Source organism: Chrysochloris asiatica, unplaced genomic scaffold (assembly GCF_000296735.1).
Source record: "Chrysochloris asiatica unplaced genomic scaffold, ChrAsi1.0 scaffold00097, whole genome shotgun sequence".
In the NCBI taxonomy this organism is placed as follows: domain Eukaryota; kingdom Metazoa; phylum Chordata; class Mammalia; order Afrosoricida; family Chrysochloridae; genus Chrysochloris; species Chrysochloris asiatica.
In genome coordinates, this window is record NW_006408615.1 from 7,821,467 (window position 1) to 7,845,358 (window position 23,892).

Sequence of the window (23,892 nt, forward strand, 5' to 3'; positions counted from 1 at the left end):
CCAGGACCGGCCTGAGAGGGGCAGAGCTTCCAGGAGCCCAGCCCCATCTGTCTCCATGGGAGACCTGAGGGGAGAAGGCCCAGGTCCAGGAAATATATCTGCAACCCTTGCTGTGGGACCTCCAGTCACTGACCAGCTCCCCTAGAGCCTGTTTTCTGGTCTGTAAAATGGGACCGATATCTTCTGTGCCCCCACGCAGGGATGAGAGGAGGGTCAAAGTAAGTGAACAGGACTCTGTTTTGTAAATGATAAAGTACAATACCAACACTGGGGGAGGGGGGCATAATGGGAGAGGGGGGCACCATGGGGGAGGGGGGCACCATGGGGGAGGGGGCGTCATGGGGGAGGGGATCCCGTGTGTTGATAACCTGTTTTCACATTACCTATTTTTACAGAAAAGAAAAAAATATATAATATTTGGATTTGAATTGACATCATACATGTCAGAGTACAACTGCGCCATACGGTTCTGAAAGTTGATCAGCAGGGCATTCTGACAAGTTGCCTCTGGATGGATTTGAACTGCCAACTTTTCAGTCAGCAGCTGAGCACACTACCAAGGAGCTAGAAATGTGTGTGCCTGGTTTGTTACGGATTAAATGAGTGTGTGTTGTAAAACCATGACCCTGTGGTTATAATCCAGTTTGGGAGTGGAGTTTCTTCGGCATGTGACTGAGACAGTATTGGTGTCAGGTATGTCTTAAATCAATCTCTTCTCAGACATCAAAGAGCATATGAAGCAGATTAACAAGCAGAGAGGAGGGAAGACAGATGCCACACCACATGAAATCTCTAATAAGCAAGAAACAGAAACAAAAGAGACAAGGACCGTCCAGAGGGAGACAGTCTTCCCCTCGAGACGGCACCCTGAAATCAGAGGACTAGCCTCCCAAACAGAGAGAGAATAAATGTCGGTTTGAGAAAACCACCCCCTTGTGGTATTGCAGTGGTTAAAACAGCACAGAACCGACCTGACGGCAGCAGGCTTGGGTTTGGTAGTTAGAGAACTGAGAGCCTGGTGTTCCTCTTTGTCTGAGCTTGGGCCTCCCCTCCACACAGAGAGTCAGTGGGGCCACAGTCTAGAGCAGCCGGGAGGAGACAGGAGCCAGCTGAAGATTTGAATCCTGGCTTTGCCACTTCCAGCCTGTTGGACATTGAACAAGGCTCTCCCCCTCTCTGAGTCTTAGTGTCCTCCCTTGAGAAGTGGAGGTGACAACAGTCCCTTCCCTGGAGCCTGACTCAGGGACACAGGCCAGGTGAGGCCTGGCTGAAAACCAAACTCAACGGAGTGGGTGTAAGTCCCTTCCCTTAACATGAACACCTTTCATTGCTCAACACTTGCCTGGGGCAGAAGGAACAGGAAGTACATGTCTTGAGCGCAGACTTGCCTTGACCTTGTCCATGAGCATGGGACATGTGCCTAGCTGAAACCATGACCAAGAACTGCAGGGTCTCACTCATGGCTGAACCTCTGGAGCTAGAGTCAGACCTACCTCTGGACTCTGGGGGAAGAGGGCCAGGTATGCCCTGAAGATGTTCATGGTGGACATCTGCAAGTTGTAGTTGAAGGTGTTCACTTCGTGCATGCTAGCCGAGGTGCTCTGGGGACAGATGTCCAAACTCCCGGAGAAGGGGCACACAGTGATGGTGGAGTTCTTGTCACTGAAGGGTATGTGGTTGCTCAGACCACCATCAAAGTAGCGCTGTAATGTGGACAGTGGGATGGGGTGGTCGGGCTGTCCTCTGGAGTTATCTGTCTTCTCCCCCCCCACCTTCTCAAGACACCAGCAGAGAATGGGGCGCAGTTGGTCACCCTCTGGCAACCCCAAAATAAATGGTTCCATCTGGCCAAGGATGCTGAGCCCCATAGGAATGGGGGAAGGCAGGTTGAATGCCCAGGGTATGAGCCCAGTAATCCAACCCCGGAAGTGTACTTACCTCGCCTCTGAATTCGGGGGGAATCATGCCGCAGTAGAAAGGGATGTACACGCTGCAGATCACGGCCTGGGAAGACAAGCATCAGGAGGAATACAATCATTCCTACTCCCTTTCACTCAGAAATGACTTGGAAAGTGGTATCTCCTCAAACCAGCCTTCAAAACTGGCATTATTCTTTCTGTGTACACATGATGGAATTAGCAGTTTCAGGACCTTGCCACCTTCCCCAAGGTAAAGAGAGCAGGAAGCTAGGCTGTCTTGACAGCTGTCCTCTTTCTGTAGATGGGATCACTTCCCAACAGAAGTTTTAACAAGTCCTGCAGTACAAGACTGAGAGTAAGGTCTCACTACCTCAGCATGACTGAGGACTCGGGCTGGACAGGTGTTCGTGGTGGGGGCCATCCATGCATTGGAGGGGGCTTAGCAACATCTTTGGCTTCTGGATGCACATCACACATGGTTCCCCAGTTGGGACAACCCAAACTGTCTCTAGAAAGACTACATGGCCCATGGGAGCAAAGTTCTCCCATGAATATCTCTTAGGGTCTACAGAGTTTAAGCGAAAAACAACTTGCCTCTTGGACTCATCATGCCCCACACCCAGGGAGATACAGAACCTTCCAGGCTCCCATTGCTCGGGGGTGGGGAAGAACCTTCTCCAATGGAATGATCATTTAGAGCAGCTCATTTTCAATAAGCACTTACTAGATGCCAGCACACGGAGCTCAGATAGCATAGTGGATATGAATCAGGCTGCTAACCTCAAGGTGAGCAGTTTGTAACTACCAGCCGTTCAGCAGGAGAAAGATTAAAGTTTTCGCTCCTGGAAAGATTCACAGCCTCTGAATCCCTATGCAGGGCTGCTGTGAGTCAGAACCGACTCCACGGCACACCACCACCACTACCACTATGTGCCATCAGACAAGGATGCTGGGATACATGTTGGGGTTCCTGGGGTATCATATACACATGCACAGAAAAAGGGTCAGGGCTCCACCCCCTCAGAGCCACAGCAGGGCAAATCCACATTCCATCAGCACAAAGCAGGCCGCATACAGGGCACTGACAGAAACAAGATGACCCGACCACTGTGTGGGGACCCCAGTCTTCATGAAAGATGAAGACTCAGTGGGAAAGGTGAACAGAGCTGCAATACCAAGGTGTCCAAGCTCCCTCACTCTCAGTAGAATCCTGCCAAAGAGACCTGACCCCACCTGTCAACACACTGTGGGGGCCCCCTGCCTGGCCCTCCTGGTCACTCCTGCTGCTCACACTGGACAAGTAGGGGGCAGGACACCCTTCCAGAGCACATGGCTCCTATCATTTCTCTTCTCAGATGTGTGTCCACTATCTGCACAGCCCCCAAACACACGCATTACATTACAAGCCCCCAAAGGCAAGTGGCTAGGCCGTTCTGTTCCTTGCTGTGTTCTCAGTGCCCTACAGGCCATTCAATAAAGGTTTGCTTCAGGGTGGGGACTGCAAGGCATTTCACTGGAAGCAGCTCCCTGTAGGGGGCTCTGTAAGAAGCAGGGGCCTCCCTAAAGCAAGCTGGGGTCCTTGCACTCACTGAGTAACTTTGATAAGCTGCCCCCCCATGCCTCAATTTTCCTATTAGGAGGTAAACAGGAGCCTCAAGCTGCTCCTCCCCTCAACACCTTTCTGTGGGTTTCTCTGCCCCTGAGATGTAGTGTCTCCAGTAAAGTCCCAGGTCAGCACCTGCACTACCTGAATCAGCTCATCGCGGGTGGCGAAGTTGGTAACTATGACGTTCTTGCCATCTGGCCATCGGGTCATGGAGATACCCAGCCGCTTGGAGGCCAGGATGTGGGCATTGTCAGGCAGAGTCTCCTGCAGCTCCTGTTTAATGTGCTGGACGGGGGTGAAAGCCGGGTGGAAGACTCCCAGACTCAGCCTGTTGATCACCTTGGTCATTCCCAGGAGATTTGAGCAGCAGTAGTCTGTGGGAGGGGCAGGAAGGCTCCTTAGTCACCCAGGGGAACTGCCCACTCATCCCCCACAGACTGGTGCCACGAGAGTCCAAAGCCATCAAGTCAATTCCAACTCACTGTGAATCTGTATAGTATTTCCGGGGCTATAAATCTTTATGGAAGCAGAAAGCCTCCTTTCTCTTGTAGAACAACTAATAAGTTTGAACTGTGGACCTTGTGGCTAGCAGACCAGTGCTTACCTCACAGCATCACCAGGGATCCCCCTCAACTTTCCAGCTCACAATTTCTGTGCCCAGCATTAGGATCAACTCCTGCCATCCACTTTTCCTCTAAGTGACCTTGGAAACTGGCCTCCCTGGGCTGAGCTTTGAACTCCTCTTCTGGGAAAGGGGTGGCCTTAGACCAGATTCCGTGGTTCTTTTCAGGATTAAATGGGAAGATTCTGGGACAAAGGGTCAGGCGGGACCCCTGAAAACCCCTCTCTCGCTTCCTCCAGCCCCCTCCCATGAAGAAATCCTCCATTAAGTTTTGCACAAGGATCCTAAGTGCCTCATGGTCTCCAGCCACCTCTGCACAGACTCACCAACTGATTTATTACAGATTATGGACATGGCGTTGAGGGCGCCCGCTGAGGAGCCATAGAAGCGGTGGGCGCCCTGGAGGAGGCGCGGGGCGCGCTCCCGCAGACATTGGGTCACGCCTACGTGGTACAGACCCAAGAAGCCTGAGCTGGAGAAGGACAAGCTCCAGCTGCCCTCCCTCTGGAAGTCCATGGCAGGGTCTGAGCCGTGGAGAGCCACGGGTCAAGGACGGGACCGGGATGAGACCAAGCTGAGGCACCAGACAGGTAAGGGTCATGCGTCAGGTGTGGGGCTAATGTGGGTTGCCAGATGGGGATGGGGCCAGGACAGAATCAGGGATGGGAACTTGCAGAGGCTCTCAGAGCAATTCTGCTGTCCCGCCCCCTGAGTTGCGTCACCCGCAGCCCCAGCCAGTGACGTCCCTGAGCCGCAGCTCCCCTCCCTCAGCTGTGTCCCAGGTGCGCCCTCAAGGCACCTCTTTATCTGGGCACCTCTTGGCTTATCCACCCAGGTCCAGACCACGTGGTCGCCATTTCCGGGTGGTTTCCTCAGGTCATCTTTACAGAAGCATTATCCCTCCCCTGTGGTACAGTTGGCGAAACCGGCTCACTCCGGAAGCACAGCACTGGAGCATAGCTCCTGGCCTGGGATCACCCCACACTTCATTCTGCAATTGTGCTGGGCGGGGCCCCCACCATCTGGGTGGTGTTCCCAAACTCCTGGAGCTTTGTGGGCTGCGAGGTTTCAACATCACTTGAGAGGCTGGTGTGTGGGCCTTCAGAGTCCCTTCCTTGCAGGTGGCACACCCCAAACACCTAATCCCCACCACCAGCCTAGCTGGGCCTCTGGTGACCTAGACCACAGAGTCCTGCCCCAGCTGAGTGCTGTCTTGTCAGGTCTCCCCACCAAGTTGTGTGCCAGGGGGTGGTGTGCTCACCTCCAGACACCCACCTTAGACCCTGGATAGGTTAAGATGCTGGCACAACCAGAAAATGCCCACCACCCTATAAATGGGCAAGGTTCTGGAGTCCAAGTGTCCCTGAGATATTCTTCCACGTGTGCACAGGGTAAGGCAGAGCGGGGGTGTGCTCCAGCTTTGTATGTGTGAGGGGAGGGAGCATAGACAACCCTCAGCCCTGGTTGGGGAACAGATGAGTGGACCCCTCCGGCAAACAGCTTTAGAATGATGCTTATTTAAGGATGCCATTTACACCAACATTTAAATCATTCCCAAAGCCTGTGTGTGTGTGTGTGTGTGTGTGTGTGTGTGTGCTCACGCGTGCGTGCTTCCTAACGCCTGTGAGAGCCAGAACTCCACAGGACAGCCTAGCTTTTCTGGGTCACACAGATTTTTTGCTGTTGATAGGGTAGTCTTACCACTTTCTATAGCTCTCTATTTATGTAAAATGTGTGTGTTTTTCGTCTCTGACAGGTCTGCATCGTAGATAGGTTCTGGGTGCTGCAGGTTTCTTGTATATATCGGGTTTCAAAACGTTGTTGTCGTTGTTGTTGTTGTCAGGTGCCATCGAGTCGGAACCGACTCATAGCGACCCCATGCACAGCAGAACAAAACAATGTCTGATCCTGGGCCAACCTCACCACTGCCATCAATGATGCCACCTGGCTGATCCATCTTGTTGGGGCTCTTTCTCTTTTTCTCCGACCCTCCATCTTACCCAGCATGACATCCTTCTCCAGTGACTGTTCCCTTCTGACAATATGTCCAAAGTATGAGAGACGAAGCTTAGCCATGCTGGCCTCCAAGGAGCACTCTGGCTGCACTTCTTCCAAATGTTGTAGGAAACGTTGTAGGAAAATGGAATTAAAATATAATGAAATTATCCTTGAACTTTCTAAAGCCCCCCTCCCCCACACATATACATATATGTTCATTCGTTGTTATTATTTTGGGCTGTCATTGAGTTGCTTCCAACTTATATCACCCCCCGGTAACACAGTAGAACTGCCCCCGTATGGTTTCCTAAGCTGTCATTTTATGGGAGCAGATCTACAGGCCTTTTGCCCCACAAAGCAACTGGTGAGTTCGAACCTCTGACGTTTTGGTTAGCAGCTGAGCCACTGTGCTCCCAGAGCTCCTTACCAAGTGACCAGCACCTTGCAGCCCTGAGGGTCCACACTGCAGCTGCCCACTGTGGAATTTCAGAACTGAGGGCTGAAGGTATCAAGGCTTTCATATGGGTGTTTTTGCAAAATGCCATTGAGAGCCCCTGTACAAGGTTTCCAAGAAGCAGCTGGTGGGTTTGAACTGCTGACCTTGAGGTTAACAGTCTAGTGCTTAGCCTGCAGAGCCACACCAGGACTGCATATGTGTGTATGTTTGTCTATATGTTTTTTAAATTAAAATCCTCACAACATAAAATGTACAAGTCAGTGGTGGTGGTTAGGTAGTATATTCATTCACCATGTTTGGTGACAAACAGACTCTCTATTTTAAAAACAGTGTAGGTTGTTGGGGACCACGATCACTGAGATGTTGAGGCCCTGTGTCATGGATGAAAATCCTACACGATGGCCCCACTCAGGATGGCTAGCCAGGGACCCTGAGGGCCCAAGGAAGTAACCTCCAGAAGTCCCAAGTTCATTGGCTTTTATGAACTCACTGTTGGGCTAGCTCTGTATAATTTTCTTTGGTCCTATTATTTATTCTATGCTTCGAACTCCAATAATTGTAGCTTCTGAGAAAATGGTTTCTTATGTGCCTCTCTTAATGTCTCCACTGTGTTGGCAGTGCGTAAGGTTCTGGGAACAAATCTCTCTGAGGAACAAACTCTGGCCACCTGGCAAGCATGGCAAAACTGTTCTTTATCAAGTTATTCAGTTATGTTTGATATTAACTTATACATGGGCCTTTGATATCCATAGACAAATATTAAAACAAAAGCCCCTCCTAAAGCCGAGGCTGTAAAAAGTTCCAAAGGCAAGTTTGCTGGGAGACTCTGGAGACAGTCTGCCCAAGGAATTCACTCAAAGCAGATTGGTGAATTCTGGGGTATTGTTCAAGGAACAATAGTGATAGCCTTTTCAAATCGTCCCCAGGTGCAAACCATTAACCTAGGCTTCCTCCTTCCTCCTGCAAGCCTAGGCCAGGTAGCTGAAACAGCTGGACTCCTTCCAGACCTTTTGAATCCTTTTCACCTTTACCCATTCGAGATTAAGAGCTATAGGTATGTTAATTAGCCCGGAGAAACCTCGAGCTGCTGCCTTGGGATTCGAACCTAAAAAGTAATTTATAACAATTTGCTTGAATTTCTAGAAATTTAAGGATGTTAGATTATCAAGACAATTTGTGATGTATGTTTTAGAATTTGTTCCTATAGATCATTGTGTCCTGTTTCGAACGATTAATCACATTTCACTTCTGTACCCTGTCTTAATAATCCCCTTCTACCTTTGTGTAAAGCCCCTCCCTGAAATAAAAAGGGGGCGCAGACTGAAGCCCGCATGCATCACTGCCTGCAGGGCTGGCTGTGCATTACTGCCTGTAGGGGCCACGATGCCTGTAGTCCAGGGTCTGCCCGCCAGTTTTGCATCCACTTTAGTTTCAGGGTGTCTCTTTGTCTCTCTCGTTGAGTCTTTGTGTGTACTCTTTTTCTGTCTCTGTCGCCACCAGATCTCCCTACTTCGTGAACCGAACTCCCCTGTCGAGGCCAGTCCTCGACAGTAGGTAACTGCCAGGAAGGTATAGCGGCCCTGATGGCTCAGCAATTAAAATGCTCAACAACTAAACCAAAAGACTGCTGGTTCAAATCTACAGGAAAACGATGAGGCAGGTGTCTTCCTTAAAGATCACTGTCTTGGAACCCCTATCGGGCAGTTCTAATCAGTCCTATACAATCACTGTGAGTCAACCTCAGGACACAACAAAAACTGAAGTTGGACAGCTCACCTTTGTATCCCTTCCTACCTGGTATTAGGTTACCTCATTTAATTCTCACAACATCCTTGTGAGGTACATAGTCTTATTAGCCCCATTTTGCAGATGATGAGACTGACATTTTAACTAGGAACCCAAGTGTTCTCTGTATATTCCAGGCTGGAAGACCAGGGTCCTTGAAGGCCAGGACATGGAGAAGGGGGCTTCTCAGATGAGGGATACAGACAGAACTCTGCTCCTCAGAAAGGCCTCTGGAAGGCTGAGTGTGGGGGTTGGAGGCAGGGACCCACAGGCCGGTCTGGCTGTCCCCTGGCACAGGCAGGTGGCGATTTCATCCTGGGGCAGTTGGTATTAGCACACTTGGGGGATCTCCAGGTACAGGTGTCTAGGAGGCCACAACTCTGGTTTCCTGGTCAATTTCACATGGGTGATCAAAGCCAAGGCCCCGAGGACACAGGCCAGGGTTCAAATTCTGATACTACCCCCTGCAAGTCTCAGTTTCCCTCTCTGTGAAGGGGGAAATGTGAGACCTGCTTTGTACAGTTGTTCTGGGGGTTACATAAGATCACTATGTAAAGCTCTAGCCAGGGCTGGGCACTGTGGCTGCTGGGGGCTGTCACCTAGGGGTTGAGGACATGGGGACAGGTGCTGGGTCACTATGGGTTGAAACTGACTCGCTGGCACTTATGAACAACAATTATAGTGTTGGTAAAGAATACGAAATATACAGGTACCATGGACTGCCAGAAGAATGAATAAACCTGCTTTGGAGCAGTATATCCAGAATGCTCCTTAGAGGCCAGGATAGCAAGATTTTGTCTCATGGACTTCGGAAATGTTATCAAAAGGGAATAGTCCCTAGAGAAGGACATTATGCCTGGTAGAGAGACAGTGAAAATGCAGAAGATCCTCAATGACTGACCCAATGGCTGCAGACATGGGTTAAAGCACAATGATTGTGAAGATGGTGCCGGACCAGATAGGGTTTCATTCTCTTGTACTAAGATTGCTATGAGTCAGAACTGACCCAAAGGTACCCTAACAATACAGCATAGCAAACCACCTATCCAGCTCATGTAGCAATGAAACTGCCAATCTACCTCCCCCAAGTTCCCTTCTACTGCCTCCTGAACACCTCACCTATCTCTCCTATCTGGTGCCCAGAAGGTCTGGTCCCATCACCTCTCACCCATCAGCTGTAGCTGCCTCCAATCTGCCTTCCTATCCCATCCCTCCCCCACTCACTGCAAGAGGTTCCCTTCCCTTACCCACAAACTCTCCCCAGGGCCTCCAGGCTTACCCCTGTAGGTGTAACCCCAGCATTCATCCAATCTCCCCAAAATCTGGACCCACGCCTACTCTTGCTCTGTGTCTTACTCTTGCTCGGGTCCCCTCAGGCTCTCCTCTCTCCCTGCCTGTTTCTTCACCAGAGATCAGGGCTGATAATACCAACCCAGTACTGGAGTCCCTGGCTGATGCCTGAGAAGTTGGAGGTTCAAGTCCATCCAGAGGCATCTCAGAAGAAAAGCCTAGATATTTACTGAAAAATCCACCACTGAAGACACTATGGTGCACAGTTCTACTCTGGTGCACATGTGCTGCCATGAGTTGGACTTGACTCCACAGCAGCTGGTCCTGATTCTAGCTCAGTACTAGACCTGCCCACAGACAGAGGGTCTTCCAAATAGTCAGAAGGGTCACATACATACTAAAGCCAAGCAAAACCAAGGCCATACAGGGAAAGATTAAAGAAAGAAGCATCACAAACAAAAGGGGGCAAAAAGGAAGAGCAAAACCATCGGACAGACCAGCAAATCTGGGATGAATTCCCCATAGAAGACGCTGGACACTGAGGACAATTGGCAAAGAGAAAATGACTGGTACTGAACTGTGTATGCTCGATGACCTCCTGTGTGTCTTTTAAAAGGAAAATTGTTGTTGTTGTTGTTGTTAAGAGTCCTCGAGCCAATTCTAACTCATGTGACCCAGTGTAGGGTTTCTGAGGTTTTCAAGGAGCCTTACCGAAGAGCTGTTGAGTTTGAACCACCGACCTTGAGATCCAAACTGAACTTGTGATCTAGTGCTTATCCTACAGTGCCACACTAGGACTCCTATGGGCTTCCTGAAGAACAAACAGCTCTGTCTTGGAAGGGTGCAGCCAGAATGCTCCTTAGATGCAAGGACAGTGAGACCTTGATATCAAGAGAGACCACTCCCTGTAAAGGAACATCATGTTTGGCAAAGTAGATGGCCAGCAAAAAGAGGAAAACTTTCAATGAGCTTGATTGGTACAGTGCCTCCAGCAATGGGTTCAACCGTAATAAGAATTGTGAGGATAGCCAGGACCATGCAGCATTTTGTTCTATTGCACATAGGATTTCTATGAATTGGAATGGGTTAGATGACAACTAACAGTGACAAGTCTATCCATGACATAGTCTATCAGTATTTTCCTGTGGGCAAAACCCTGATCCTGAGTACAGGCTGCGGATCCATAGTTTGTTATGATCCACACTGTCAAATGCCTTTGCATAGTCAGTAAAGCATAAGTAAATATCTTTGTGGTATTCTCTGCTTTCAGCCAGGATCAATCTGATGTCAGCAATGATGTTAGCCCCTCATCGTCTTCTGAATCAAGTATGAATTTCTGGTAGCTCCCTGTTGATGTACTGCTCCAATCATTTTAAAATTATCTTCAGCAAAATTTTACTTGCATGTGATATTAATGACACTGTTGGATAATTTCCACATTATGTTGAGTCACCTTTCTTTGTAATGGGCACAAATATGGATCTCTTCCTGTCGAGTGGCCAGGTAGAAATCTTCCAACGACTGATCTTTTCTCTTTGTTTCCAGCTTTCACATTCCAATCACCAGGACTGATTGCTGTCTTGTTCAGTTGTACATAGGGTGGCTATGGACAGGAACTGATTTGATGGCAGCTAACAACAATAACAAAAGTAAAATTGAACCTGATTAAACATCTTAAAACAACAAATCACCGGCTATAGTTAAATCTAACTCCTCCCTGGCTACATTTCATAACTGTTGTTGTGGTTGTTATGTGAGTGTCTGGAGAGGTGCAGACAGAGCCATGCTGGGTGTGGTTCAACACTTCAAGTGCCTGATAGAGGCCCAGGCATGGGTGCTTTGGGGCAAAGGTCAATATACCACCCCTGCCCAGTCCAGTCTACCAAACCACTGTTGCAAGGGTCCTGGGAGTCAGCGCACTTTGACGGAGACAACACATTCAGAACCATTTTCTAAAGAGAATTTAGTACAATCCCTTAGCTAATTGTTTATTCAATAAACACGCATTAAACACCTACTATATGCCTTGAGGAATCCTGATGTGGCACTGTGGGTTAATGCGCCAGATTGCAAAGCCATTTGAATTGCAAGGTCGGCAGTTCAAGCTCCTCAGAAACCCTATACAGGATCGCTATGGGTCTGAACTGACTCGACGGCACTTTACAACAACAACAACAACAACAACAACAGTATGCCTTGAATATACCATGAACTATTAGAAGACCAAACAAATCTGTGTTGGAAGAGGTTTACCCACAATACTATTAGAACCAGTAGTGGTGAGACTTCATCTCATGCACTTTGGACATATCACTTGGAGGTACCAGTCTCTGGAGAAGGACTATGGATAGTGGGGGGAAAGGACGACTTTCTACTAAATGAATTGACACAGTGTCTGTAATAATGGGCTACTGGGGAAAGTACCTACCTGTTATATATACGGTCATTAAAAGTCAGAACTGACTTGAAAGCACCTAACAACACCACCTGGAACTGAAGGTCACAGACGTGGAAAAGGTTACAGTCCTGGTCTAATGCTCTGAGGTTTACTGTCTTCAACTATAAAAAGAACACAGGTGCTACACTTGAGAGAATAGAAGAAGACCACTACACCAGCAAGAATCTAGATCAAACCTATTCACTCTTTCCTCCTTAGTTGGTGTTGAGTTGGTTCCAACTCATAGTGACCCTGTATTGGGTTTCTGAGGAGAAGCTCGTGGATTTGAACTGCTGACCTTGTGGTTCACAACCCAGCACTGATTCTACAGTGCCACACCAGGATTTCTCCCTATAGACTGAGACATTTACAGTCTAGCAAGGGAAACATCCATTATGGGCCATGGGTTCATGGTGGGCAGACAGTGGAAAGAAAACAGTCAACCGCAACTCTATTTGGGGAGTGTAGTGACTCTGTAGGATAAGCATTTGACTGTGAGACACAAAGTTGGTGGTTTAAGCCCACCAGCTGCTCTGCAGGAGAAAGATGAGGCTTTCTGCTCCAGCAAAGATTTTTCAGCCTCAGAAATTTTATACAGGGTTGTTATGAATCAGAACCAACTCAATGGCATGTAACAACCACCATAACAATGACTCTATTTGTATAAAGTTCAAGGACAAGTACAACTATTCTATGACAATGAAGATCAAACTAGTGATTAATTCTGCTCAATGGAGTAAATTGAGAATAAACACAATATTATATGTTTTTGCTGTCAATGATGTGGACATGATGTAGACATTTGCATAAACATGGACATGGATCCAACTCATGGCTACCTTATGGTTAATTAAATGAAACTTTGTTCAGTCCATGCACCTTTATGATCACTGGGATGTTTGAGTCCAATGTTGTGGCCATTGTGTACTGCATTCCAACTGAGAAGACTCATCTTCCAGCACTATGCCAGACTATATTTGTTGTGATCCATACATTTTCCATTGGCTAAATTTGTAAAGCTCATCACCAGCCATACATCCTGGTCTGTCTTAATATGGAAGTACCACTGAAATTTGTCACCCATGGGGATCCCTGCTGGTATTTGAAATACCAGTGGGAGGCATAGCTTCCAGTAACATAGCAACACACAGTCTCCCACAGAACAACAAACTGGCAGAGGGGTGGTGGAAGTATAAAGATATAGATGGTATAGATGCTGAAGTGGCTTCCTGGATGTACAATCAGGGAAGTCAAATGTAGCCCTGTGGGTGAACAGGGTGGAAGGATTTGGTAGAGGTACTTCTTTGTTTTTACCACTACGTGAACATGTGGCTTCTGGAAACACTTTAATACATTATGCACATGTACGTGCATGTGCAAATAAGACACTAAGGAAAAATAAGGTGGGGGGGTGTGGAAACAAACCCTTAAAATGGAATGTAAGTAGAAACAAATGCATCCAATTGTATTTCAAATGAATGACATAATCTCAATGAGTGGAGTCACCCGGTGCTGGTAGGAGATTGCATTCAGCACCGCGGACAGCAACCTGTGGCTGCTTGCGAGGCTGGTGAGGGACCAGGCAGTGATTTCGTTCTGTTGTGCATAGGGTTGATATGAGTTGGAACTGACAGTTTAGCACCTAACAACAACAACTGCTGATGGACATTTGGGTTATTTCCAATTGTTTTCTATTACATTCACATCGTTCCTCATTTGGCTTCCGGAAACTCTTTCAAGCCGGCTTCTGAGTCCTTTTTACCTATGCCCATCAATTTTGAGTACTTCCTATTTTTTGGCCCAACAAGGTATTTTGTGCACATATTGTACTTTTCTTGTCTGTTCCTAGATTCAACCTTTACTCCAAGAAGCCCCGATTCCTTTTGATGGGGTGTACTTGTTGTTGTTACTCTTTAAGTTCTGTCTAGTCAGTTCTGACACATAGAGACCCTATATAGGATTTCTGAGGAGCAGCTGGTGGGTTTGAACTGCCAACCTTGTGGTTCACAGTCCAGTACTGATCCTACAGTGCCACACCCATGAAATATCATTGCCTAATGAATTCATAATGATACCTCTAATTGCAATCCAATACCACAGGGTTTGTCCTTGATTTCTCCCATAGTGGGAACCCTCACTTGAAACAGCAGTACCTTCATTTACTTGCTGAATTTCTCTGACTTTTGGATGCTGTAAAGGATATGTCTGACATCTTCATGTTGGGCCTGCCCTCTGCACATCCTTTTTTCTTGTAAAGACATCCACAGGTGTCCTGAGAGAGGACTGACTGTTCTCTTTCCTCTTTTTGCCCACAGTAGACATGTGGCCCACAGTAGGTGTCTCCCTTGCTAGACTGTAGATGTCTCAGTCAAAAGGAAGAAGAAGAGTGAATAGGTGTGATCCACCTGACGTGCTGCAGATTCTTGCTGTAGTTGCCTCCTTCCATTTTCCAGCTACAGCACCTGCATTGATGACCTTGAACCTTAGAAAAGCAGACCAGGGCTGTATCTTTTTCATATTTGTGTGCCTCTGTCCCAGGTGTGTTGTTAGATGTTGTCAAGTCAGTTCTGATTCATTGTTGTTGTTGTTGTTGTTAGGTACCATCAAGTCAGTACCGATCCATAGTGACCTTATGCACAGCAGAATGAAACACTGCCCAATCCTGGGCCAACCTCACTACTGTTGCCATGCTTGAGTCCATCGATGCTGCCACTTGGCCAATCCATCTCATTGGAGGGCTTCCTCTTTTTCTCTGACCCTCCATCTTACCAAACATGATATCTTTCTCCAGAGACTGGTCCCTCCTGACTATATGTCCAAATTATGAAAGACGAAGTTTGGCCATCTTGGCCTCTAAGGAGCACTCTGTCTGCACTTCTGCCAGAACCGATCTATTGGTTCTTTTGGCATCCCATGGCACTTTCAATATTCTCCTCCAACACCATAACTCAAAAGCATAAGTTCTTCTACAGTCCTCCTTATTCACTGTCCAGCTTTTGCATCCATATGAGGTTATTGAAAACACCATGGCTTGGGTCAGGCGCACCCTAGCCCTCAAGATTCATAATAACCATATGTATAACAGAGGAAAACTTTGCCCAGTTCAGATACATTTTCACAAGAATAGGTATGTATGAGTCTCTTGTTGTACCAATGTGCCAATTCATCTTGATTCTTTTTCACTGACCTGCTATTTTACCATTTTGGTCATTTCTTTCAAGAAAATCTTATCATGCTTGTAAAATGAAAGATCAGTGAAAATGAGAAAGACACCCTCCTCCCCATGAGATGGAATGACATAGTGGCTCAATAGGCTCAATGATAGGAATAGTTGTGGGGATGGTGTAGGACCAGACAGTGTTTTCTTCTGTTGCTCAGGGGGTCAGTATGAGTTGAAATTGACTTAATGGACCTAACAACAACTAGTAACAACTTTACCAAACATGATGCCCTTCTCCAGGGACTGTTACCTCCTGACAACACGTCCAAAGAACGTGAGATGAAGTCGCACCATTTTTGCTTCTAAGGAGCCATTTGAATGTACGTCTTCTAAGACAGATTTGTTTGTTCTTCTGGCAATATTTGCATAATATATATCTGTTGAGTGAATGACTGGACAAGAACTTTGTACTAAAATCTCTTTCAAATTTGGTTCTCAATTTACAGTCTACACAAGAAGTGCCTTATTAAATGCAGATGTCTGAATCCTATTTTAAGAGAGTTTATGTCTTTAAGCCTAGCGTTGGTCCCAGAATCTGTAATTCTATCAATACCCTCTTGCTCTCATAATGTTGTAGCACATTTTCATAGCATCTATCACTACCTGCATTATCTTGGTTATTAATATATCTAATCAAGAAATGGCTGGTATTAACCCACTAAGAGATGCTTCAGAAGAGACTTAATAATCTGCTTTTGAAAAGTCACAGCCTGAAGACCCCTAGGAAAGGTCCTACTCTGCATACTTAGGGTCACCATGAGTCGGATCTATTAACAACTAGGCAACTAATAATAAACACAACTCCAGTCCAAGGTAAGCTCCCAGAAGCTATGCTTTGGCCTGTCTCCTTCCTTGATGTAACACAGGAACCTGGAACCGTGCTTGCTACAAACCAGGTTGTTGCTGTTAAGTGCCGTGAGTCTGTTCCAACTCTTAGCTATCCTGAATAGGATTTCCGAGAAACAGCTGGTGGGTTTGAAGTGCCGACTTTGTGGTTTGCAGTCCAGTCCTGATCCTACAGCGCCACCTCAGGTACTCCACAAGTATTCATTGAATGAAGACATGAATCTTTAATTAAATGCATTTAGTTGGAGCGTTTTAAACCTCTTAAGTCAAGCTCTTGCTGAAAGATGAAATCAGTGAGTTGAATGAATGAAGCAGAGTGGAGGGGATTGTGCTGGGTACCGGGAACAGGAGGCCAGTGGGGAGAGATCTTGGGGTGTCCCTGTCTTGGGGAGACACCGATGGCTGGATGCAAGGTGGATGGGTGGGGCCAGGTGGCGCCATGACGTCACACTCGCGCCGGTTGTCTCCCTGCGGCGGCTCGGGCGGGGGCGACCCCATGACGTCATGTCTGTGAAGCGCATTCGCTGCACACAGGCTGGGGCCCGGGCGCGAGCCAGTTGGCGCCGCGACGTCATGCCCGTGGCGTGGTTCTCTCATTCCCTGCTCCGGACGCGGGCCACCCATGACGTCACGGCCGCAGCGCCGGGCCCGCGTTGTTCGGGCGGGGCGCGGGCGGTGGCGCCGTGACGTCATACCGCGGCGCGGTGCGCGGTGGCGCGCCGGCGGGAGACGCGGGCGTGGGCGCGGGCGGCCAGGCGTGGAGCAGGCGGCGGCATGGCGGAGAGCGAGGCCGAGACCCCCAGCACCCCGGGCGAGTTCGAGAGCAAGTATTTTGAGTTTCACGGCGTGCGGCTGCCGCCCTTCTGCCGCGGGAAGATGGAGGAGATCGCCAACTTCCCGGTGCGGCCCAGCGACGTATGGATCGTCACCTACCCCAAGTCAGGTGAGCCCCGCCGGCTGGACGCTGGCTGCCCGGGGCCGCCGTCGGGGGCGGGAGGGGCTGCCGAGAACCGACTGGGTGGGGCGGGAGGAGCTGGCCAGCTATTTGCAGTTGGAGAAACCAAGGCTGGAGGCCTTGGCGCCGGGCCCTGCAGCTGGACAGTGTCTGGAAGGCCGCCGTCCATCCCTGCTTCCCCTCCCGTTACCAGGGTGGCTGTGTGACCTTGGACAGGTCGCCTAACCTCTGCTCCGGGATCCTTCCCAGCTGCAGCTGAGTGCAGAATCCTGGTTGATGCTCTGGGAAGAGAGGTACAAAGGCCTTAATGCTGTTTAAATCCCTGTTTCCAAAGTTCACCGGGCGGCGGAGGGGGCAGCCACAGCCCCTTCGCCGTGTGTGCCAGGCCCCTGGCCCGGTGAGTGGTATCACCCAGAGACCGTACTGGACCCCCACAGGCACATTTCCCAGCACGGAATGACGTCATTTCCAGGACTCCTCTCTCAGGGCGTGTTGGTCACCCTCGCAGGTTCAGAGAGGGCAAGTAGGGAGCCCAAGGTCACACAGCTGGTGCGGGCTAGATCTGGGATTTAACCCCACACCGCCCTGAAGGGCCTGATGTGTGGTGGGGCAACGAGACTGCTCACTCCTCCTCTGAGGTTTTATATAAGAAAGAAACCCTGTTCTTCAGAGGCCCGGGTGGTGCAGTGGGTAAAGGACTTGGCCGCCAGGGAAGAGGAGAGCAGTTCAAGCCTACCAGCCAGAAAAAGATGTGGCCGTCAGCCGTTATTAAGATTAATAGCTTAAGGAGCCCTATGGGGACAGTTTTCTTCTGTCCTAGAAAGTGCCTATGAAGAGAATTGACTAGACCACACTGTCTTCCGTACTTGTTCATCAAACATGCGCTAAGCGCTTCCTTTGTTGCCAGCGTCTTCCGAGAGATGGCAGAGCCCAGACAGTTCAGTATGTCTGCCGCATTTTATAAAGTGGCTGGCCTTAGAAGGTCATAGCTGTCCAGCAATGGGGCAGTCGCCGGAAAAGCTACACATGGCCCTCAGAGCTGTGTAGGGTCCCCTGCACTGTGAGGGCAGGCCAGATCCATCCTCATTAGACGGAAGCCCATGGGGGTGGGGGGGGAAGGGGCAGGCGTGCACAGTAGGCCCTGGGATTGTAGCGCTTGCAGAAAAGAGGGTTTGGTTGGGCTGACTGCAGCTTGGAAAGCCTGATGGGTCCTCTGGGAGGAGACATGTTCCAGACACTTGCTGTGGTTGGGGACCTCCCTTTTATGGCAGCCCCTCATCCAAACCTAGGGTGTTGGGAGTTCCGTATTTCAGATATGAGAGATTGTTGCATATACATCATATATGCTGTGAAGATTCCCAGCTGGGCGTGGGGCTGTACTTTGGAATGACACGTGTATAAAGTTTTAGCTACAAAATATATATGAACATCTACACCAAGTGGGATAAATTAAAACTAAGAATAGTCATGTGTCAGGACAAAGTTTGCCTCCAAATGATTTGTGAGAAAGTTGGATTTCAGAGCTTTTTAGGATTTGGGGATGTGTGGTTTTCTGTTGATCTAGTTTTAACCCAAGGGACCATGGTGGTGCCATTGTTCAGTTGTTGTTAAGTACCATAGAGTCGGTTCCGACTCAGCGACCCTGCACAGGGTTTCCGAGACTGTAAATCTTTATGGGAACAGAAAGTCTCATTTTTCTCCTGCAGAACAGCTGGTAGTTTTGAACTGCTGACCTTGAGGTTAGCAACCTGATTCGTAACCACTACGCTCCCAGAGCTCCTTCAGCTCGGCTGCTACTCAAAAGGGAGTCACCCAGCAGGAAAGACATGGCCATCTGCTTCCACAAAGACTGCAGACCAGGAAAGCTTAGGAGCAGGTCAGCTCCGTCTGTGGAGTGGGATGAGTTCAAAGTGGCCTTAGCAGTCCCTTAGCAACCATCCCAGCAGCCGGATCCCACCCATTTTACAGAGAGGAAATAAAAGGCTGAATAGTGAAGGGGAGGTGGCAAGCTTTGGTAACTGGGAAGGGAGGGAGTCCCAAGGTTTGGGTGACGTGGTACCGCTGCTGCCCCCTGGAGGACGCTGGTGGAGACACTTGGAAGCTGAGTGCTGGGATGCTCTGACTCAGACTTTGTGCGTAGCATGATGAGGAAAGAGATGCTGGTTTTAAGAAAGTTTCCCAGATAACCAAAATCCACATCTTGTTTGTAACTTGCATTTTTTTTTTTTTCAGATCAGCATGTTTTTAAGAAGGGAATACATGCAGTGACCCCTCACAGTCACAATTGAAACCACAGTGGGAATTGTCCCCTCAAGATCCTTGTGTGAGGGTCTCTTCACCAAGGCCCTAGAGACTTAGTTGCCTCTTTAAAACTTAAATAAATACGTAGGTTTTTTCCAGCTCTTACTGTTTCTCCAGCTGCCCCCCCTTTCTACACTGGAGGGTTCGGCAGTCTGAAGCCAGCTGGTTTTGAACTGCTTGCAAGCCAGGGACAGGTAACACTAACCTCTATACAGCGAACTTCCAGGCTTCTGGTTAATTCTCCCCACAGCTCTGTGAAGACAACATTTGTCTCCCTGTTTCACAGATGGGGGTGCAGAGACTCTGGGGGAAGCCTTTTCTCGGCTCAATGACTAGGACAAGGCCGAGTTGTGCTGGCAGGAAGCTTGAGAAGTGGGGTGCACAGGCTTCGTGTCACCAGTATTTTCTGTTACCTTTTCAATTCCTTAAGGACCCTTGGTGGCATCGGGTGGTTAGCATTGGGCTGCTAACCACAGGTGGGTAGTTCAAACCCTCCTGAGCTCCACGGAAGAAAATAAAGCTGTCTGATCCTGAAAGATTGATAGTCTTAGAAAGTCTATGGGGCGGTCCTTCTCTGCCTTAGGGGGGCTGTGAATTAGAATTGATTTGATGGCAGTGGGTTTTAAAGGGGTCCTGGTGGTTCACCAGCCTCTCCACAAGACAAGATGTGGCATTCTACCTGCAGAAAGATGACCGTCTTGGAAACCTGGGGAGACCACTCTGCTCTGTCCTCTAGGGGCGCTGTGAATCATCCTCGACTCACCCGCACTGGGTTTGCTTAGGTTGGAGTTCCTTTGCCGTGTGTGCTTCTCAGCCTTTCCCACTTGGAGGTGGGTACTTCTCTCAGGAGCAAGACTCCTTGCTCACCTGAAAGCCTGCCACTTTCCCCATTTCACCATAAAACCCACCATAGGGAGTGAGGAGCGGACTGAGGAATGGGTCCAAGCATCAGCCCTAAAGCCATCTTGGGCTGCGCTGCGGCATAGCCTGAAGAGCAGGTCTGGGGCCAGGATCCAACTTTCTCCCAGGGTGTGTTTGTGTGCTCTCCCCCCTGAGATCCAGACCCTGGTGGGCACAGTGTCAAGGTTGACTCTGGCTTCTGGACCCCGGGAGCTGCTGTTCACTTAAACACGTGCCCAGTCCCACTTGGGTGGGATCTAGGGTATGTCCTGGTGTGGTACTGTTGAATAAGGATTGGGCTGCTCACCACAGGTCAGCACTTCAAACCCACCAGCCACTGCTCAGAAACCCTACGCAGGGTTGTTGTGAGTCGGAACTGACTCGTCGGCACTTACCAACTTAGGATGCTTTAGAAACGTTCACACATCTTCCACCTCTCCTTCCTTCCATGGCCTTTCATCCCGTCCTGTGTGTGCTGCTGGTGGCTGCTCCAGTCTAATCTGTGAGGAACTCGCTGGGCCTCTTTCTCAGGGGCCCAGAGAAGGTAGGGACTTGCTCTCCTGTTCCCAGGCCCATGGATGTCACTGGCGGGGCATCAGGCGGGAAGCCCCTTCTTCAAAGCGGGCCTAGTAGTGTGGTGGTCTCAGGCCCCTGAAGAGTTTAAGGCTCCGTCACTATTACGAGCTCTCTGAAGGTGTCCCAGTTCACATTGTTCTTTCTGGTTTTTAGGTGGGTGAAACTTTACAGAGCGAGCTGGCTTTCTATTCAGTAATCTGTATACATTTTGCTTGTGACATGGATTGCAGTCCTTAGGATACAACATTAAACAACAAAAATATTCCAGCCCTCCTCCCACTTCCTCCCTGAAGTTCCCATTTCCAATCCTCGCTCCTACTTCCTCTCCCTTCCTGCCTTGTGAGCTTTGTTGTTGTTGTTATGTGCCGTAGAGTCGGTTCCGACCCATAAGTGACCCTGTACAGGGTTTCTGAGGCTGCAAATCTTTACGGGAGTAGAAAGCCTCTTCCTTCTCCCGTGGAATAGCTGGTAGTTTCGAACTGCGGACCTTGAGGTTCACAGCCCAATTCGTAACCACTACGCTACCAGAGCTTTACCTTGGGTAAATGCTACCTTTGATATCCTGTGGTGGGGTCTTCCCAGGAGTATGTACCGCCCTGGGGTGGTTGTCCCCTTATAGGCCTGCCTCTCATTTAACTGATAATTGAAATGTGGGGTGAATTCAGGTCCATGCCTGAAGGGTGTCTAAGGGCCATGGTCTTGGGGTCCCACCAGTCTGTGGCCTCAGTAAGGCTGCTCATTTTAAGATTTTGAGTTTTAGCCCACGTTTCTCTCCCACTCTACCCAGGACCTGCTGTTCCTGTCCCTTTCAGAGCATTTGGCAGTGGTAGCTGGGAACCGTCTCATTCTTCTGGTCTCAGGCCTGCGCCCTCCTCACAGTCATCACAGTGGGTTTGAGCCTGTGGTTACAGCCACTGCCAATCCTTCTCACTGGGAGTCTTCCTCTTTCTCAGCCACATTCTACTTTACGAAGCATGATGTCCTTCTCCAGGGACTGGTCCCTCCAGACGACACATGTCCAAAGTAGAAGAGATGAAGTCTTACCATCCTCTCTTCTAAGGAGCATGCTGATGGTCTAGACTTCTCCCAAGATAGATTTGTTGGTTCTTACCAGCTGTTCCACAGGAGAAAGATGAGGCTTTCTGCTCCCGTAAAGACTGACCGCCTCGGAAACCCGGTGCGGGCTCGCTGTGAGTTGGATTTGCATCAATTCAGAAGAATTGATGAGCTGTAGAATTTTAGTGCTAGCGATGAATATTCAAAGTACCACGGACTGTCGTTGTTGTTGTTAGGTGCCGTGGAGTCGGTTCTGACCCAGTGACCGTATGTACAAGAGAACGAAACACTGCCCAGTGCTGCTACCACTGTGCCAGCCCATCTCATTGGGGTTCTCTCTCTCTCTCATGACCCTTCACTTTACCAAGCATAATGTCCTACTCCAGGGACAGAGTCCTACTGATAATATGTACAAGATGAGAGAAGAAATCTCGCCATCATGCTTTTTAAGGAGCGTTCGGTTTGTACGTCTTCCAACCCAGAGTTATTGGTTCTTCTGCTAGTCCGTGGTTCTTTTCATATTCTCCTCCATCCCCTTAACGCAAATGCATCAATTCTTCTGTGGTCTTCCTTCTCGTGCATAAGAGGCTACTGAAAATTCCATGGCTTGGGTCAGTTGCACTTTAGTCCTCAAACTGGTATCTTTGCTCAGGAACACTTTAAAGAGGTCTTATGCAGCAGATTTATGCAATGCCATATGTCATTTGATTTCTTGACTGCTGCTTCTATGAGTGCTGATGGTTGATCCAAGCAAAATGAATTAGAACTTCTGAATGAGAACCAAGTACAGGGAGAAATCCAGCTTGTCTTCCACAGTGGATGGTGCAGCTGTAGACTGTTTATATCTTTGTGGAAAGTTCCATGGGACAGCGCCCATGAAAACTGTGGTCCACGTACTGGGAGCCCCTGTGCCTTCTGAAGAGGGCTTTTCTGTGTATCACTGCCTTGTTCACAGCCCTTCATTCGCAGAGCCTTGTCTGAAACACAGGAAGAGACGTCTGTGGAAATGCTTTGTGTCAATGCTGTGGTTCTGTGTTCATCGCTGCTGTTGGCTCTGCTGCTGTCAGACTGGTACTGGCCAGTCCTGGGTGGAAACCGTCCCAAAGGAGCATAGCATTGAGTGGAGTAGGCTGGATTGCTGGGGCCCGAGCGTCAACTCCCTGGGTTAATTCTGTTTGGTTCCTACCAAACCTGAAGGGAATCTGCATTCTTGTGGTGAAGAATATTGAAAGGTCCGCAGGCTGCCAGAAGAACAAACTGATCTGTCTTGGAAGATATGTGGTCTGAATGCTCCTTAGAAGCCAGGATGATGAGTCTTTGCCTCACATACTTTGGACATTTTATCAGGAGGGATCCAGTCCCTAGCATGCTTGGTAAAGTCACGGGTCAGTGAAGAAGAGGAAGACGCCCAATGAGATGGGGTGACACAGTGGGTTCAGACAGAATTGTGAGGATGGCGCGGGACCAGGCGAAGCGTCGTTCTGTCACCCATGGGCTCACAGGACCGGGCAGTACTGCTTTCTGTCTTGTGTAGGGTCGTGACGAGTCGGAATGACTGGAGGACTCCTCACGGCATTAGACCACCACAGGGAGGGGTGAGAAGCCTGCCTGGGTCTGAGCAGTTGGGTTCTGGCCCACACACTGTGTCCTGGGCTCAGTTACTTCACATCTCTACAACCCAGTTGCTCATGAAGCGGGGGTGGGGGGACCGACCTGATTGTTTCATTTGAGACTTTCATTCTAGAACACTTGGTTGTAGGGAGCCTCGCACTGCGCAGGTCCCCGGCATGACTGATAGGTTCCTTCTCCCTGTGTCCAGCAGAGGTGGGCTTGGAGAGGGCTGTAGCAAGGAGAGACTGGGCAAGTCAGGGTGCTTGTACAGAAAGGAACACCCACCCCATGGACATTCTCCATGTCAGCCAGG

General features: G+C 49.1%; 2 protein-coding genes across 2 annotated transcripts in view; one reads left to right on the forward strand and one right to left on the reverse strand.

Annotated features, from left to right (window-relative positions):
• Positions 1 to 4,663, reverse strand: part of LOC102814460 (patatin-like phospholipase domain-containing protein 5-like) — a 30,995-nt gene extending 26,332 nt beyond the window's left edge. Inside the window, exons 1-4 of the mRNA XM_006866904.1 lie at positions 4,474 to 4,663; positions 3,667 to 3,899; positions 1,939 to 2,004; positions 1,490 to 1,703 (exon numbers count right to left, since the gene is read on the reverse strand). Of these exons, the coding sequence (XP_006866966.1) occupies positions 1,490 to 1,703; positions 1,939 to 2,004; positions 3,667 to 3,899; positions 4,474 to 4,663 (703 nt within the window). The remainder of the gene's footprint in view (positions 1 to 1,489; positions 1,704 to 1,938; positions 2,005 to 3,666; positions 3,900 to 4,473) is intronic.
• Positions 4,664 to 16,918: 12,255 nt separating this feature from the next.
• The window catches only part of SULT4A1 (sulfotransferase family 4A, member 1), a 31,963-nt gene continuing 24,989 nt past the window's right edge, over positions 16,919 to 23,892 (forward strand). Inside the window, exon 1 of the mRNA XM_006866843.1 lies at positions 16,919 to 17,123. Coding sequence (XP_006866905.1) covers positions 16,955 to 17,123 — 169 coding nt within the window. The 5' untranslated portion in view covers positions 16,919 to 16,954. The remainder of the gene's footprint in view (positions 17,124 to 23,892) is intronic.